This window comes from Rhincodon typus, chromosome 8 (assembly GCF_021869965.1).
Source record: "Rhincodon typus isolate 14 chromosome 8, sRhiTyp1.1, whole genome shotgun sequence".
Taxonomy (NCBI): Eukaryota; Metazoa; Chordata; class Chondrichthyes; order Orectolobiformes; family Rhincodontidae; genus Rhincodon; species Rhincodon typus.
The window spans coordinates 51452797-51471934 of record NC_063339.1 but is presented as its reverse complement, the minus strand read 5'-3'; the positions used below and the strand labels follow the sequence as shown (position 1 = coordinate 51471934).

Sequence of the window (19138 nt, the reverse complement as noted above, 5' to 3'; positions counted from 1 at the left end):
GAAACGTCAGCCTTCCTGCTCCTCTGATGCTGCTTGGCCTGCTGTGTTCATCCAGCTCTACACCTTGTTATCACAGTCTGTTATTAGTGTTTGTTTTACATGTTTCTTGTATAATTCATTTGTTTAAAATGTGGAAGCTGCTGGTTTAATTCCTTTAGTAAATACCTGAGGTTTTTCAGATTCCCAAATGCACAAAATTGCTGGTCTCAACTAATGTCCTAACATTCTATCTGGCATTGAACTGTACTGGGCCTTCCAGAGAATATCTTTCAAAGAATCCAAGCTGTTTTTGACCACATGTATTTGGTCATCTTGATGAGAAATGGTATCCATTCTGTTCTGAAAATTGTTAATGTTCAGGATAATTTTTCCAGAACATAAGGAATCTAGTGAGCAGATATATTTCATGAATGGATTTAGTACACGTGAACATTGTGTTGATTTAAGGGAGTGTTTTCTCAAGTTCTTCACTATGTCTAGGGTGTGAAAGACTTTCCACTTGGACTTAGTATTTCAATATAGCAAGCACTGTTTTAATAAGCTTCTACTTCTCTGCCACGATAATTTATCTCAACTGCATCTTGTTAGTAAGTTTGCAGATGACGCCAAAATTGGTGGTGTAGCAGACAGTGTTGCCAGGATTGGAAGGTTTGAGCTATAGGAAGAGGCAGAATAGGCTGGGGCTTTTCTTCCCTGTAGCGTCAGAAGCTGAGGGCTGACCTTGTGGAGGATTATAAAATCACGCGGGGCATGGAAAGGGTGATTAGCCAAGGTCTTTTTCCCAGGGTAGGGGAGTTCAGAACTAGTGGGCATAGGTTTAAGGTGACAGAAAAAATTTAACAAGGACCTGAATGCCAACTTTTTTCACGCAGAGGGTGGTGCATGTTTGGACAAGCTGCCAGAGGTGGTGGAGATGGGTCCAGTTACAACATGTAAAACACTAAAAACATTGGATGGGGACATTAGAGGGATATGGGCCAGATATTTAGGATAGTTGGTCGCTGCAGATGTGTTGGACCGAACAGTCTGTTTCCGTGTTGTATAACTCTATGACTTTGAGATTTCCGAATTAGGGCCAATTTTATCTCAAGGCTATGCCTACCAGCATATGGAGTGAACATCAAATTAATTTCATTTAAGACTTGTACAACCAAGAGATATTCACCCTGTTTTTCTAGGTTGGAGACGAACCTAAAGATAATAAGATCAGGGTCTAAACCTCTGTGTCGGCTTGTCACTCCCATTTTCATTTTTCTCAATGCACAGTAACTCCTACAGCATGTTTAACTCCAATGCAGATAATTACAATATTTTCCATGGAAGTAGTGAACTTCAAAAATACACAAGTGGAATAAATGACACTGACAAAGGTACTGAGATCTGAGTGAAGTTAACAAAAGTAATTTTGTACTTTTGAGGAAGCACCTTTTAATGCCAGAATATTTCCACCTATGATTTATCATAGGCCTGCCCACAATATGCAAATAAAAATCCATAATACTTGGGGATTACATTGGTGGTACTGTGGCTGTTACTGTGTATTCAGCAGGATTATTCAGCATGAATTGCACAATTGATTACAGTGGTAGAACATAAATGGTAAGATGACAGTTGCCATCCAGAAGTTGAATAAACAACTTGAACGACTTGTAAAGAGCTTGATTTGGAGTGTTATTTTGTCTGCATGAGAGGCTTGGCACTTATGGAAAGAAGAGACCACCTTGTTAAAAAGGCTTTGAAATGTGGATTTGAAGAACAATAGAAAGGATCAGTTGGACAGAAAAGATAACATGGTGAAGTGTTGTGGAGCATGAACGAACAAAGGAATTGCTGAATGTAATTAGGACAAGAAGCTGGCTAGGGTACTGCTGAGAGAAAGTGGACTGAAGGAACATTTTGAGAGAAGATTGAGCAAATAAAAAAGAAGAAAATCTCAATGCTGGCTGCTTAAAAATTGAAGATTGCTATTGGCAAATGAACGGACATGATGAAATCCTTTAGTTATATTCTAGGTTCTCTTGTACTGAACAAGCCAGTGTCTATGATTGCTAAGAACCATGGAACAGCTCCAACAGTTGCTAGGTGATGAAATTCAGTTCTGCTGGGTGATAGGGGTGGAATGTATTGCTAGGTTTTTAAAATAGATTACTCAGGACAGTTCAGAGATCACAGTTGAACTACTTGTTCTGTGCAGTTAGATCGCTCAGAAGGCCAAGAGCTGTAGCCTGGAGCTCAAAGTCCAAGAAGAAAATGAGAGGAAATCTCCATACAGAAGTGAATTGTACTGGTGAAAAGTAAACTGGACTATATGTGTTGGGGGCCCACTGAGAAGTCATCAGTAGTTAAATATTACTATCTTGAGTTTGAAGAGGTAATAGGCAGTTAAAAGATAGGAGTCATGATGGAAAAGTCCTTAAAGTTGTAATGGCTCACATGATGCAGGGTGCTACCAATACATCAGAATAGCTGAGAGCAGGGGTTGTGAAGTAGACAATGGTAGTGTCCCTACCTCTGAGCAGGAGGCCTAGATTCAAGTCCCTACTCCAGACATGTGCAATGACCACAACTCTTGATTGGGCTTTTTTTTGTTCTTTCCACCAAGTGAACAACTTTACAGTTTCCGGAAGCAGTATTTGCTTTACACAACAAAGGTTAGAACTCAGGGGAGGTGCAGGGACATGTGATTAAGCTAGCTATCTGAAAAGCTATAGTTGTAACTTGCTAAGTAGTGGAGTGTAGTTTTTAAATGCTGAGAGAAGTATGGACCCACGATAAGAGGTTGGTTGACTAAAACAGTAGTTGAGAGAGTTTCAAGGGCTGGATCAGCAAAAGTGTACAACTGTACAATTTTGAGTTACGAGGTACGACGACTTAACCATGTCACTAACAGCTGGGGTGTAGTTACTGAGAAATCTATTTTGATTGCATTTGTGCTGTGAGGTATTTAATCACATATTACCCATTGTTTACCATAGGCGGTCAGAAGTTGTATGTTAGCCTGAATTACTATTCTTCTAACTTGCAAAGTCTTTTGTCCAAGAAACCATAAGAATACTGCAGCTTTATTTTCTTGGATGGTGCAATACAGAGGGAATTTAAAGTAATTTATGCTCACTTTCTCTCAAAAAGGATAGCATTCCTAATAACCACCTTGATTACAGGCTATACCGACCTACTAAGTTTGGCTTATGCACTAGAACCTTGTAGTTGTGGTCATTTTTCATTTAAGTTGGACTTCTTTTCTTTTCTTTCCTCCCCTCCCAATCAATGCTTTTGGCCAGTGAACATTTTCCTACGTTGTACTCCATCTGCCAGATTTCTGACCCCTGCACTCAACTTGGGTTTGCAGATATGTCCTCCTAATTTTTATGTTTGGTCTGCAAATTTAGCTATAGGTGCCTTTACTCCCCTAAGTAGGTTTTAATATTGAATTGAACCAAAATCACCTCAAAGTTAACAATATGCTGGGACTTAAGTGCAAAAATGAGACAATAGGCTAAATAGTCTTCCTGGAGGTCAGAGTTCAACTTTCCCAATTATCTTTGGGACCAATATAACAAGTTAACTCCTATTTAGCATATGGTGAAACAAAATGCTTCACTAATTGTTCCAAGAAAATAACTTGCCTGTACTTTGTTTTAGTGAGAGATCCAGTGCAGCCAAGAGTAAACCTACCACCTCAGCCTACATTTCTTCCAGCTAGACAACTTTTAGATATTACAAGTGGTCTTCTTCCGTCTCGACAGCCCCTACCCAAGTTTTCTGCATCAGATCACCCCTCACAAGAAAAGTGAATTAAGGAAAAAGGAGGAGCATCTCTATGGCCATGTTAAGTCAATAAAGATGTGAATTGCAAGTTAGAGTATAATTTGTTTGTTATAATTGATATTTAATATGGACTTTCTAGCTTGGAATAAAGGCACTTTCTGATAGTGCTGTTTACAAGTTGAACACCTCAGGAGACTTCATGGAATTTATTGAACTTTTACTGTGCACTTAGCTTGCCATTGTACAATAGTTTAACATGCATTATTAACAGCATTGTATGCTGTAGTTGTGTATGGAATTTTGTAAATGCTCAAGTGAGTTTTTTTTTAAAAAAAACAGTATTTGAACTGCTAGAAATCTTAATCAGAAAATACCATATGTGGTGCTGTCTTTAGTTCCACTTATGTAAATGCAGATTTATACTCTAATATAAAAAGGAATGTTTGAAGAATGTTTAGAATATAAAAGTTTATTGTAAAATACTGAAAATAAGACAAGTGCTTGATTTAAACAACTTTTTAGATGTGTAATTCTTTTCACACAGACATCTGTACACAGGAATGAAGGTAATCAGTTATGGGATTTTACAACTTTTGACTAGTTCTATGAATTAGTTTCTGCTTGAATTCATCTTGGCATTTGATTCTTTGACATTTCAAAGCTACTTCACATTGAAAGTTAGTCACTTTAGTACTACAGTTTGTCATCTAAAGCCAACTCTGGTATTCCTAGACAAATCCTAGAAATTATAGCTACAATTCATTTCCATCATAGCCATTTGAAGCATTTTCAACTATTGACAGTTTGTTGAATGGGGAAAAAAAAAATTAACATTTCTTTGTTTTAACATCATGTTTTGTACCTTTGGGCTAGAAGGCCTGGGTTCAAGTCCCATCTACTCCCAGAAGTGGGTCATTACTATGACTGAACAAGTGCAGTCAAATAACTAAAGCAACAACACTGAAGAAATCCACCCCTTGTGGGCCACTTCTGTTGAAGTCAAAATTTATATGTATCAAATTGTTTAATTACTTTGTAGGTAGATAGCAGTGGAGGATATGGTACTGACCCAATTCCAAAGGTCACTTGTTTAAAACTCAATGTAATTAAGAGGGCTAACAATGTAAAAACTCAATTTAAGATTAGTGGTGGAGAAACTTTAAGCAATATCAAGTCTCTGCTTCTTAACTGGGTTCAAAGACACAAATTTAATATTTCCACGTGATGGAGTATGAGAATTCAAATAGTAGCCTGAAAATCTCTACTGCTGAAAAAGCAGTTGTTTGCAGAAGGAAGAACAGTGGGTGGATGAACTTAACTGGGTTCAGCTTAAAAAAAAAACAAAAATGGAATCTGGACAGTCAATTCTCCACCCTTAAATTGAGACCTCAAGTCTGTTTCAGTAGGAAGTAATGACAAAGATAGAGCAAGCCTATTAAAGTTATTGTTTGCTAAACACCAGTAATAGGCTAGATAAGAGTTAAGCAATCTTCAAGTTCTGACAGTAAAACACATCTATGTTGGTGGATAATGAGGAAGAGGATCCATAAATACTCAGTCTTAAACCATGGTACAGCTGCAGAGATTTTGTTCACAAACATCAAAACATTAATCCCAGTTAGCTTATTTGGCATCTGTAACAGGACCTTACACCAGATTGCAATTCAAACCAAGCTGCATTAAGCAGCTGAAATGTACTGGATATATCAAAGACTGAGTCCTAACATCAGTTTTGTTTCCTCCCACCCAAAAGAAGTTGTTCATTTGCACAATGAAAACAATTGCTCGTTCTGCAAATATTTGTTGCCAAACTAATAATTGCTTTTAAAAGGTAGCAAGGATGTCATGTTGACTGCTGCAGTCTGTGGCATATCTACACCAAAAAGATACATCAGGAAGGGTATTCTAAGCTTTTGATCAAGTGACAGTCAAGAAACAGTATAATAAAGTGGTGCATTCAAAAGCAAGGAACAAGAGAATTAGCACCAGACCACCCCCACCCAAATTCTAAATCCATGTTATTCTTGATATAATTATCAACCACCCTCCATACTTAGTGTATTTTGCATCCATACATGCTCCAAAGCCCCCCAGTAGTTGCCAAGGGCATTGTTGTTCTCTCCTTGCCTTCAGCCAGCTAAATGAAGATCTTAAAAAGCCGGCAAGCTATTTGAACGAATTAAGTGCTAGAATTCTCAGACCTTAAATGACTGAAATCTTCCATCAGCAAAACTGCAGTTCAAGGCAATGGAATGTTTTGTAGGATAGTTAGGTTGCTCAGCGGCAATGTAGAGTGACTAATAGCACAGGTTCAATTCGCATACTGGCTGAGGTCACAATGAGGGTTCTGCCTTCTATGACGTCAGGTTAAATTCAGTTATCTCTCTCGCTATGGTTCTTTGGGACAATGGCAACTTTACCCAGTTATGGTTAAAAACCCACATGCAATACAATTTCATATTTGATGTGATAATATTTTAAGCATTAGAAATTTCCAGCAAAAAAGTGGTGTAAGGAATAGGAATCAATTGTTTTAGCTTGTAACCACACTTTACTGCAATTAATACAGTACTCCATGTATGCAAAAGACTAACCTTTTAAAAAAATGTATTTTACTGTCAGCACATGCAATTTTTTTTGCAGTGTACATAATAGCTCAACTTGATCGTAAATTCCCAAAACTTTAGCACTAAACATTAAGTAATTTGAATGCTTTATTGATAGATTAAACAATAAACAGTCACAAACTTAAACATTAATTTAACATTCAACTGCTTTCCTCACATTTTCTGTCAGTATTTCATATGATCTCATTCAATGATAAAATCTCACCACATCTGGCATTTTCATACATTGCACCAGTGGATCCACTCTACAGATGTACATATAAAATCCGCATGGTAAGTGCATTAATCACTGGAGACATGCAACATAATGCACACCTGTCAAAACGCATCATTGACACAAGATGGTAAAACCATTTGAAACAATCACCACTCACACTTTCTTCATAAATAGAATCTTGACATATGTTGCATACAGTAAATTTGTTTTACAAGCTTATACAAAGCAGCCAGGTCACAGCACTGCTGGGCAGCATGATGGCCACACTGAGTAATACTGGCTGTCCTTACATTAAATGCACAACATTCGTACCACTTAAAACTGGGGTCAGGTGCTAGTCTCACAGAGACCACGACTGTACCCGCGGTTGCCCTGAACATTGCGGCTTTTAAAGCCTCTTGCTTTAACAAGATTTAAGTTATCCTAGTGGAATGTTCTCAAAATCATAGCAGCAGCTCATAGCTTTGTTAGAACTGATTTTTTGTATTCACTATTCACAGTGAACCAGGTGCACGTTCGTTTAAGAGCTGTAAAGTTGTTGACTGAGCCACAGCACAGCTGTGTACCGCAGGTCGAAAATTCGACCTTTTAAACTCGTAGGTTCTGGCTGACCAGCCATTGGCCTGCCCCTGCCAGCATGTGGGCACTTCTTCATTCTGTTTTCTTTGGCAGTTGACACAGGCGCTGACAGAGAAAATCCAGTGACTCTTGCCACATCTACTTCTAAACCAATACCAACTACATTTACAGATTAAGCAGGATACACACTTTATATATAAACTAATACTAATTAACAGCACATGTAAATGTTAAATTATTGAAAATGCAGGGCCCTCTAATACACAAGTTTTGAAATGCTAAATGCCTTCACTGAAGCGCTGCATCTCCTTGTAAAAATAACGAGCAGTCTCACTGAAAACATAAAGAATTTCATTTTTCATTACTGGATGCCACCGTTTTCCCAAACCTAAGGATACTTCTTCAATGAGATTATGCATAGGATCCCCATCCAGGGGAGTCATCGCAGCATCAAAATTAATGCTTTCCTCAGTGACTTCCAGGACTTGCAGTCCTGGTCCACGAAGCCGAGCGATTGCAATGAGATTGTGGGCCCAAACAACATACCCTAGATTGTAAATTGAAAACATAAAAGTTACTGAGTGAAAATGCAAAAAAGTTACAAGTTAAAAGACTGCAAGTTTATCCAAAGTTTACTGATTTCCAAAGAAAAACACATTAAGTTGTAGCTCATGCTGTTTTAATAAAGAGAAAGCAAACCAAACTGGAGTGTAGTAAAGTTCTACTATTCTTGAAACCAATTTACCTTACACAAAAATACTGCTGAAAACAAGCTTTATGGAATTCAAATTCAAAACAGTTACTAATGCACCACCCAAATGAAAGGGAGTTTGGCTCATTAATCTAGTCACTTGTGGTCATATGGTTACAAAGAATTTCATAATTCAGGATGACAATGACTCAAGGATGCTGTGTAAAACTTCACTAGTGCAGCGTCCATAATCAAAACATGTACTTAACACATCAGGTAATGTGTGACAGGTAGAATGCACAAAACAATAAGCATAAAGTTTGAAACAGTGCTGCAACATACATGACACTTTCAGTCACACAAAGATCTGCCTTTGCATGAACTTCAACTTCACTCAGATGTGACATTGCTTATTGCTTTCCTTTTATGGTTATGCATTCTATAACCTCAGCCTCAACATGCAAAAATCATATTCAAACACTAAATATACACATTCAAGTCAAAGGAAATGTATTTAATTCACTAATATTAATACAATGACGTAATCAAATAGGAAGAGTGCTTACCATGGATTGAGAGGTGAGACAGTTTTCTACACTTCCATGCCAAAATTACCATGGGGTCTTCATTTCTGTCGCTGCCGACATCTGGAAAACCATTGATGCCTTGCTCTACATCCTTTATGAGGAGGAGGTGGGTAAGGGATTTGTTATACTGCTGGGTTATGAGATCTACCACATCACCTGAAATACCATTAGTTGAGCTGTCAAAGTGAATTCTCTCTAAAGGTATGCTCGGCTTCAGAATTCTTAGTAAAATGTCATTCCTGACATTAAAAGCCATGATGTAAACATGAAGATTTGCACAGTGCCTGGTAAGCACCTTCCAATCTGCATCTTGTGGCATGTTATCTAAAGCATGTATGTTGGACATCAAGAGAGACAACCTATGCAAAGGCACATGGTTGCTGTTGGCGAGTACTCGTGTCACGTCAGCAGTAAAATCGCAGAAATCCAATGCAAGCGATCGCAGGTTTAAAAAGCGCTCCAGCTCAACTGCCTCAACAACTGGGGATTTATTAATAAAATGGGTATCCAGGAGACTCAGGTGTTCAATGCAGTTGGCACTGGACTGAGGCAAGGCTGCTAATGTTGTGGGAGTTACTACCTCCATCATAAACCCAAGAGAGAGCCATTTCAGATGTTTGGAATTTCCCAATACCTCTTCAATCAATTGTTGGATTCTGCAATAAACAAAAGCATTACATTTGCTACATTTCTAGCTATTACCAGCAATTAGATTTGCAAGTCCAAAGCCCCAGAATCATCTTAAACTCCCTCCATAGAGGCTGTTTGGGACAGAATGCACATTATATTGGAAACAGTATGAACAAACAGGAAAGCAAGCAGCTCCTAACTGGCAACTGCACATTTGCTTAATCAGAAAAAAAAACATTTAATTTATAGCCAATTCTATTTAACTTTAGATTTTAAAAAAGACCACAATTCACAATTAAGATGAGCTTATTCTATTATTAAACTGATTGTCAAATTACTACACTAATCTAGGTTGTAGTTTCCAGATGTTGAACTTTCCTTGGTGTCTCACACAGTAATCCAGTTTAAATTGACAGTTTCCTTTTATCCAAAACAGTCCACAATTACAAATCTCACTATGCTCTTATGGTTTCCCCAAGAAGAAAAAATAATCACCTAATTTGGTAACTCCTCTCGCTTTACCATTCACTTTAATGATGTTCTTTTGGAAATGTGGTATCTTTATGATAGACAATAAGACTAGAAATCTTAATCAACTCTGGGGAAGTCAGAAGTTGAGAAACTTCGGTTAATCAAAAAAAGAATGACACTAATTGAAACAATACCAGACCGTGAAGGAGCTGAGAATGTAGCTTCAAACCAGACAGTAAAAAACTGCTTAAAGCTAGAACAGGAAATTTTTTTTAAAAAGTTGGGTCCAAGTTGGCATAATATTTTAATTCAAAATAATCCGTTCCCCATGTAGAGTGCTTATTCAAAACGCTCAAGTGATTTAAGTTGCACTTTTTTGTTTAAATCTTTGTGCTATTTCCTGAGACACTTATTTGGAGTTCAACAATTTTCAGTTGCAATGTCTCAAAACAAATCATTTATTTAATTACCAGAATAATACTTACCAGTAGTGAAAGAAAGTGGCAGTTACAGCCCATAAAGCATATGGCTGTCATTTTTACAAACTGACAAGCAGGATCATACCTGGTTTTCGGCAGTTATTTCAAAAATATACAGCACAGATTAATAATTGCATCAGGGGAATGAAATTCTGTAAGATGTACCATTAATTCTTGAATTGTTCTCCTTTCAAATCCACCCACATTTGGTGATTAAATAAACAAACCTATTGCTACCAAGTGGCTACAAAAGCCACCAATTTGCAGTTAAAGCAGTGACAAAGCAATAATAGCCTAAATGCGGTTTCTGGTACTTTTCCAACCTCCTGGAGAAATGCCTTCTGTCTGCTCAAACACCAAAGCAAAAAAAAATGCTAGAGGAAGAACTGGGTGCAAATCCCATTGTACTGTGTGTCAAGTCACCAGGTTACATGATAAGGCAACCAACCAAGCCAAACCTCCAAAGTAAATGTAAGTTCCCAAGGAATCTTAAACTATCAGGGCTAAATACTCTGGCTGTACTGCACAGTTGCCATCCATACTACTTCTAGCACAACCACTCACTGTAGAAAACCTGCAGATATGTAAATATGCAATTCAATCTTATCCCACACACCCTGAAACTAACCATAGCAACAAACATACACAACAGCCCTTTCAATCAAAAGGTTTACTTCTTAGCCTCTAAAAACTGTTCCAAAATAACTATTCCACAACTCCTAACTGATTCTCTTGTACTTTGAGGGGGAAGTATATAATTTAATTGCTAACTGTGGTTTTCCATACTTGGAAGAGATGTCACATGGTATCAAGCCCAAAACCAGCATTTTGATTTGCAAACAATTTCATCAACACTTTCCAACCATGGGTCAATTCTTTGGCATTGTTTCAAAAAAAAAAAAAAAAAAAATTGCACTTGGGTGTTTGATTCTTTTCAAAGCTGATGCTTTGCTTCAACAGCCACCTGAAAATATGCTAATTCTCAAACCCACTTCCTTTTATGTAGCAAGTAACTTCTTTAAATATGGTAAATTGATTTGTTTCTGTATCAATATCCCTTTAATACATGATATCCTAGCAAACCTTACCTTTAATAAAGGGACAAAAATTCCACTGGTATGAGAACTACATTTTTAACATAAACTGGACCAGCAGAATATATTTTGTAGCATACCGAAGAACCAATGGCTGCAGACTGGGGGGAGGGGAAAAAATAATCTGCTCAGACTTTTTGTTTTAAGTATCGATCTAAAAAAATAGAAATAAGAGAAAAAGAAAATGAAATTCGAGGACAGAAAATGTTAATAAGAAAAACAAGTTAAACATTAAACAGTGAGAAAGGGTAGGGAAGGGAAAAATACAAAAGTTATCCAAGAAAGTCAAGTTCTCTCTCCATTAATTGCATATTAATATTTTCTACATTTAATCCAATCATTTTATACAAAGAATCCATAAAAATGATTTGGTGTTAAGCATAGAATTAACATTCATTTTATTCTCTAAAATATTGGTTAAGTGGCTCTACTTGTGGTAAGAGTATAAGCACTATGGTTAATACTTCTGGCATTTTTCATGAGATTTTTTTTTTTTTTTTTTTTTAAGAAATAAAGCCAAATTATAAATATCAAGGGCTAAGAGGATTTAGTGGGAAGCAAAACTTGATTCTACTTTTAAAATCTTTAGATCCTGAGATGTCTATTTGGGACTGATGAAGAATTACTAGAAGACGCAAATGCATAAGCAAAGTTTTCATATAAAAACCATCTTCATATTTAAACCAAAAAGAACAACATTTGGATGACTGATAGCAACACTTGGCTTCAGTGCCCACTGTTTAATATATTTAGTGCCCAGTAATTTTCAAAATAACTAGCTATTCCTGTAAAGGTTAATTACATGGCACAATGAATAAAATCCAGAGCAATAAAAAATTGTTCAGTTGAGAAAAGCTGGTTTTCAAGAGAACTGTGAAAGTTGGTCACCCCACATGTATGAAACAGAAGATGTCAAATCAAATTCTTAGCTCAATTATAGACACACTGACATATCCCCATCTCATTCACAAGAGCTATATAAAAACAAAATAAGAGTATTCTTTCTGCACTGTCCAATAAAAATTCAACTTATAGTAAAAGCAACTACTCCTTAATCTGATTAAAATACTCCACACAATCCTGATCTTCTGCTATGTATTAATCGCACCTGATCTTAAAGTGAAGGAAATCTTCCACTCATCTTTGGAAAGTGAATAATGGCCCAGCAACCTGGTTTGGATTGGTTTAAGTGGCAATTTGTCACTGAACTGAAAAAGGACAGCGCACGACTGGAAGTCTGAGTGTTATTTAACACTCAGACTCTGGGGGGGAAAAAAAAACAAACAAACCCCAGGAAACTTCTAATTTCAACCAAAGCCTAGGTCCCAGTGACCAGCTATCAAATTGACCATTGCAGCAGTTAACACGGCATGATAAGCACCAAAATTGACAAAGTCATCTCCTTCCATTATATTGGTTTGGAATCTGATCTACAAAACTTGCGCCTTACCTATGTTTTCTACTCATGATATTCACAGAATGTTTCTCATCTGTCTCGTCCATCCTGTGTACAAAAGGTGTGTGTGTTTAAGGAGCATAGTTTAAGATTGAATATCAGTAATCAATGATCAATTTTTGCCACATTACAGGGCAGGTTTGTCATAAATATATATTTTTTCTTAATTGATGAAACCTAGAGTAAGTTTGACAATGGTCAGTCAGGCATTAACCATCTTAGGTATCAAGACTGATCATAATTCAAATTTGATATGATTAGTGGATAGTGGAGATTGATATCCAGCACACTATTCACACCAGGGTGGTGATAAGAGTTAGAACATGTGGAATCTATGGAATTACTGGTTGCATGCTTCTCAGAATTACGCACACATGGGTGGCTCTAGAAAGTTCAAAAATATATTTGTACTCTGGAGGCCTTCTCTAATCTATTGACACTGCAAGGTACTAACTACAGCAATTAAAAGGGGGAAGACGGTGGCCTAGTGGTATAGTGCTCGACTGTTAATCCCAAAACCTAGAAAGTGTTCTGGTGACCTGCATTCGAACTCCACCATAGCATCATATAGCAGATGGTGGGATTTGAATTCAAAAAAAAAAAAAATCTGGAATTGAGACTGATGACAATGAATCCATTGTCAATTGTTAGTCAAACCCATCTGGTTCACTAAGGGCCTTTAGGGAAGGAAATTGTCATTCTTACCTGGTCTGGCTTACATGTGACTCCAGACCCACAGCAATATGGTTGACTCAATTGCCCTCTGGGCAATTAGGGATGGGCAATAAATGCTGCTTAGCCAGTGATGCTCTAACCCATGAATGAATAAAAAAAAGTTTAAATTGTACTTTTGTAGAAATTCTATTCAAAACAAGGAAAGATCACCAGTCCAAAACATTAACCATTTTTCTCTGCACAAATGCTGCAAGATATGCAGAGTGTGGCCTTGTATTCTGTTTTATTTCAGGCTTCCAGCAGGTATCGCATTTTGCTCATGACAATATACTATCAGTGGTACGCTACTGATTGGGAGGATCCTTACACTGATTTACATACAGAAGACATGGTGTTAGAAATTGGTGAACATTGGAAAAAAATAGCCTCAAGCAAACCCAAGTGGCAACAACCATCAACATACACTCCCAATTCCCAAAAGATGCATTAAGAGCAGGAGATTTTCTTTCAAAAGAAAAATTAGATAATCTAAGGCAAAAAAATAGAAGGGATATACCATAGTAAATGACCACATTAAAAAAGACTTAAATTACACAAGGTTCATAGAAAGTATCTGCGAAGCAACCTAATTAAATCGGGTTTACGTTAGTATTACAAAACTCCTTCGAGTCAAACAGCGCTTCTGGAGATTAAAACATTAAACTGGGCACATGTGACGAGGGGGACGCAAAGAGAGAAAACGTGTGTGGGTGGTGAGTGGGCGGTTATGAATCTCAAAAGCATTAAACTGTTGCAATACACACTCCATTCAGCTTTTCAGCCCGATCTTGCCTGCCAAAGGTTACACGCAATGAATCAAGCAACATCACTTCGCAACAAATTCCTCCCTCGGGAATTATGCAAATAAACATGACGGTGGAAAAGCGGAGGATCGACAAACTATACGGTATTTGTTGCAAAATGGCATTGCGGGGGGGAAACCTTCCTGCACTCTCCAGCCTCGAAACTCTACCACTTATTTCCTTCCCTTGTGTTTGTCGGTTTACTGGAGTGACTGTGATCAACCGTTACTTTGCTCCCTCACACACACCGGCGCCCGCCCCCTACCCCAGCGCCTGCCCCCACCCCTACCTCAGAGTTTTGCCCGGATACCTACTCGTATGGCTGCTTCTCCCCCTGCTCCTGCAGGTAGATGTCTCCGAAAACGCTCAGCTTCTGCAGATTACGATTGGTCCGGACGCTCCTCAAGACACACACCATCTCATCCACGTAGGCCTTGAGGGTGACCAGCTCCCCGGTACCCAACTCCGCTGCGCTCTCGGAGCCGCTGCCCTCAAACTCCACCCGCAGCTCCCGCACGAACGAGCCGCACTTCTTCATTAGGAAGTCGAGGCGGCAGCGCTCGGCGTCCGAGCCGCGCAGGCGGAGCCGCAGCTCGGGCCACAGGGACGGGTAGAAGAGGCACTCTCGCCACCTGGAGCAGACAGACGAGGCCCGGAGCCGGTCCCAGGGGGACAGAAAGGAGAAGATGTGAACGATGACTTCGCACGGCAGAACCTCGGCCACGGTCGCTGACGCCCCGCACAGAGCCATCGCCCGGGCTGGAAGCCTGCTTTAAAATTGCTGCTGCTGCTGCTGCTGGCTCCGGCTGTGTCTGTCCCTGCGCTCAGCAGCCCAGGCCGCAGAACCGCCTCCTCTCATCCCTCTCGCTGCCTCAGGCCTCCGCCGCCGCCGATGTTTTATCTCCGCTCGTGGCTTTGGGCCTTCCACCGGAAATAGGCCGGGAACTTCCACCTGGCTGCTGCGCTGGGAGGGTAATTGGGTGGGTTGGGGGGGGAGGGAAGGAGGAGTGTGATGAAACCGGCTCTTGACGCTTCAATTGTCAAAAATTGCGACGATCTCCCACAAATGTAGTGAATGCATGGATGATTGATAACTGCGTTCACGTCTCCGATTCCAGGTTGAGGTGAAGCTGCAGTGAATGGGTTGTTTTTGATGTTGATGACGGAGCTCGCTCCCCTCCCAGTCTGGCCGAGTGAGCCGGCCCGAACCTGTTTACAGCCTCGCGGCTGCGGTTCGGTGACGTCACCCCACCTCCAGGGGACGCTCTTGTTGACATTTTTTTTTAAACCGAAAACCCAGAAGTTTCCGTCTGTGAGGATCGAGGAAGCTCCCAATTCAGTTGAACACGAATCTCTGGAAAGGAAAAAAAGTAAAACAATCGACAGACCAGGCAGCGCCTGGAGAGACGGGGAAGAGCCGATGTCTCTAGACTATGACTTTGAATCGCCCCGAGACTTTAACTGACTGTGTTTCAAACTCACGGGCAGCTATCGCCCGACCCCCCCCTCAGCACTTGCAGCATTTTCTGTTTTCATTTCACGTTTCCAGCACCCGCAGAATTTTATTCTCCGTGACACCCGTTCCCGTCCCCCCGCCCGCCGTGCACAACGGACGAATGTGTCCACTGGTTACTGAACGTGTGGATAACACTCTCATAAATCTTTTCGGCAGAATCATTTTAGGTTTCGAAACACGTCGGCTGCATAGAATTTAGCAAGACAGCGCTTACATTTTCAACACTGGACGTGCAGTACCGCCTTGGGGTGATAGTGAGCCACAGAATGGAGCAATTCTATCTTTAAACAAGTCGTGTGATTTGGCTTCTCAGTCAGAGCTAAAACTGAAGGTGAACACGTGTTCGCTACTGACCACTCTTCAGCAACCCCTGGTGGGTTTATGGACAGTCAGGATGGACTGACTAAAGACCCCACTAAATAAACTGCTTTTTGCCTTTTACTGTCCAGGCTGCCACATGATCACTTGGAAGGCTGTTTCTCCACGTTACTATTGTCTCCAGAGATGGTAAGGAGAGGAGGAAGATGGAAAACTGGAGAAACAAGTGTTTGAAAAATCAATTTTAAAAATGATTGTCCTAAAGTAGTGTCCTGAGTGAACAGTTGTATTTGGTATCTATTGTTAGAAGAACATCTATGATGTGGAGGTGCCGGTGCTGGGGTGGACAAAGTCAAAAGTCACATGACACCAGGTTATAGTCCAACAGGTTTAAGTGGATCGATCACAAGCTTTCAGAGCGCAACCCATTCGTCAGGTGCAGAGAGAGAGAGCACACACAGTCCGTTGGAAGAGTATATATGTCTTCATTCTTGTTATCTTTTCCTCACTACTAATATCAGTAAGAATCTTAAGTTACTTGCGTCAAACTGTCCTATCTTCAACAAATTATGCTATTTGCATGATTTATTGAAGATAATTGTTATTAGCGCGTAAAAACATGCTGTCTAGCTTGATGTTTAGACTTAAAGGATAATGATATATTAACATGAAATATACCTTTCCCATTTCATCATAGCAGTGTAGCATTTGTATGTCAGTGGATTTGCTGTGGAATTTGTCCATCTATTGAAATTCAATGAAAATAGTCTTTACAGTGACAGAGCTAGTATTCTGTGCATCACGGCTTCAGTAACAAAAGCCCCACAATGGCTAGCTGCCAATGTTTAGATATCACATGCTGGTACTCAATGCCATATTCATTAGAACAGTCTTAGCAGCCCTTTTTGTTAAAAATAAATGTGTTCACAAGCACTGTTGAAAGGCTGGGGCGGGTGGAGATTTTCAACTAAATAATTCTAACAGATAATTTGCAGAATTGCATCAGCCTGTGGCTCAGGAGATTAAATGATGGTTAAATTTGTCAATTAATTTTATTCAAGAAAAAAGATTGAGGTAGTCAAAGGGATTGACAGAAGTGGATTTCATGTGAACTGAACTGAGAATAAAGAAAAAGTTGAAAAGCTTTCAGCCTATTTTAACTCTTTTTATGAATATATACTACACTTGCGATCAAGTGCTGAAGCTATATCTACTAAACATAAGAATATAACAAACAGGACCAGACCTTACAACTATTTTGCAATCAATTAAGATCTTCCACTTCAAGAAAAAATACATGATGTAACTATTATATGCATTGTAATATATTACTATTAAACTTTTGTACAATGGATCTTCTACCTCTGTCAAATAGTTAAGAATAGTTTAATTAAAATGGTGTATGTAAATATGTAATGAAGATTTATAAATACATTGTTATTTGGAGACTATGATTCTAAAGTAGAAGTAAGTTTTTATTTTAGTTCTGTGGAGGTAGCTTTAAAGGTAAGAAACCCCTTTGTTAGTAGAGAGTCAAAACAGCATTTCCACGAAATCATTTGACTTAAGCTAAATGACTGAATAAGCTACCTGGTGAGATAATCGCTGAAAGGTTTACTTAGTTGAGCTTTTGTGACCACGAAGAGCCCAGAGGCCAGCAGTGAGTGGACTTCAGAGAAAAGATCCATACAAAAAAAATTGCAGCTTGGTTTCAACAGTCTCCAGGCTATCAGAGGTCATAAGGTATTTCAGTAGTCCAAGTAGTCAGGGCTGGAAAACTCTCTAAGGTTTTCTTAGAGTTCAGTAAAAGAAAAGTCACTGACGTAGCCTGTGTCTATGCCTCTCTAGGAGAGAGGAAGAGAATCACATCTGGTGAATACGCAGTCACCAAAACGGAAATGCAACCTCAACAACTGAGTAAAAGAAATTAAAGTGAAGATAGAAGTGAAACTTCATTGGCATTGAGTTTTTCTAAAGGATATTGCTGGGGAAAAGGGCTAGTTTTTTATGTTTATGATAAGATCTTTTCAAAGTGTCATATATATAAATATAGCTTTTTTATCTTTTGTGTAATAAACTTGCATTCTTACATTAAAGGCAAAGTAGCAATCTCGTGAATATGATCAAAAGTAAAAGGAGGCAAACCTGAAATTGATATCACTGCTAGAATTAACTAAGATTCAGTTAGAAATTTTTTAAAAAACTTGAATTCAAAGCAAAATAGATGAAAGAAGAAACAGGAAGAAAATGACAGGAAAAGAGCAAAGGAAAAGAAGAGAAACAGAAGTAGAAACAAGATAGCTTGAATTGGAAATTGAGCATAAAGAAATAAAAAAGGAAATGGAATTTTAAAAAAAACTGGAATTCCAAAAAGAGGAAGTTAAGAAGACACGACTTGTCTCTCAAAATGCTTAGACGAGAGGAAGCTATGCTGAATGGAAAAGATACAAAGACCAGCAAAGAGGCACGTAGCAGCTTATAAGAGCTACTTAAAGGGATTATGAAAGGAAACTTGCCAGGGACATCAAAATCAATAAAAATAAATTTTATAGTAAAGGGAAAGCAGGTGGTCAGGAGCAATGTTGGCTCTCCAAGACTGAAAGTGGGGATATTGTCGATGACCATGGGAAAAAGACAGATATGTTGAATAATCACTTTGCCTCAGTATTTACAATAGGAAATGAAGATAGGCTTACCAGAAGTGCTGAGGAAATTAATAATAGATCAAGGATAGGGACTGAATAAAATGAATGTATATAAAACATTGGTAATGAGGAAATTAATGGAATTAAAGAGTGACAAATCCCAGGACCTCACAGTTGCCATCCTAGGTGTTAAACAAAAGAGGGGAGCACATTGTAGACACCTAAGCTATAATCTTTCAGAGTTCTGTAGATGCAGAGTCATCCCTCTGATTTGGAAACTTATACATGTCACTATGCTTTTTAAGAAGAGCAAAAGAGGAAGATCAGGGAGTTAGTCTAAAGTCTGTGGTGGGGAAATTGCTGAAGTCTATAATAGAGTATGGGGTGACTGAACACCTTGAAAATTATCAGCTAATCAGGGAGAACCAGCAATGGAGTCATGATAAGTGGGTCATGCCTGATGAACCTCATTAAATTTTTGAAGAGGTGACTAACCTATCGGACAGGAGAATATACGGACGTTATTTATATAGACTTCTAAGG

The 19138-nt window shown here is 38.8% G+C and overlaps 2 protein-coding genes and 1 long non-coding RNA gene across 5 annotated transcripts in view; 2 read left to right on the top strand and 1 right to left on the bottom strand.

Annotated features, from left to right (window-relative positions):
• ctage5 (CTAGE family, member 5) overlaps positions 1-4279 on the top strand; it is a 37607-nt gene extending 33328 nt beyond the window's left edge. For both annotated transcript variants that reach the window (XM_020529880.2, XM_048599700.1), the window contains exon 23: positions 3643-4279. In XM_020529880.2, the coding sequence (XP_020385469.2) occupies positions 3643-3794 (152 nt within the window). In that variant the 3' untranslated portion in view covers positions 3795-4279. The remainder of the gene's footprint in view (positions 1-3642) is intronic.
• Positions 4280-6464: 2185 nt separating this feature from the next.
• Positions 6465-15200, bottom strand: LOC109930366 (F-box only protein 33). 2 transcript variants are annotated; one of them, XM_020529882.2, is made up of 4 exons: positions 14431-15200; positions 12594-12647; positions 8449-9125; positions 6465-7738 (listed from the first exon to the last, which is right to left on the bottom strand). In XM_020529882.2, exons 1-4 carry the CDS (start codon positions 14865-14867, stop codon positions 7470-7472), a joined length of 1437 nt encoding a protein of 478 aa, XP_020385471.1. In that variant the 5' UTR covers positions 14868-15200; the 3' UTR covers positions 6465-7469. The 2 variants fall into 2 exon arrangements, with proteins under 2 accessions (XP_020385471.1, XP_020385472.1); XM_020529883.2 differs by lacking the exon at positions 12594-12647.
• A 661-nt stretch (positions 15201-15861) lies between these two features.
• On the top strand, positions 15862-18046 carry LOC125483643. Its single transcript, XR_007262579.1, has 2 exons — positions 15862-15963; positions 16082-18046. It is a non-coding gene; the product is annotated as an uncharacterized LOC125483643 (long non-coding RNA).
• Positions 18047-19138: the final 1092 nt, after the last annotated feature.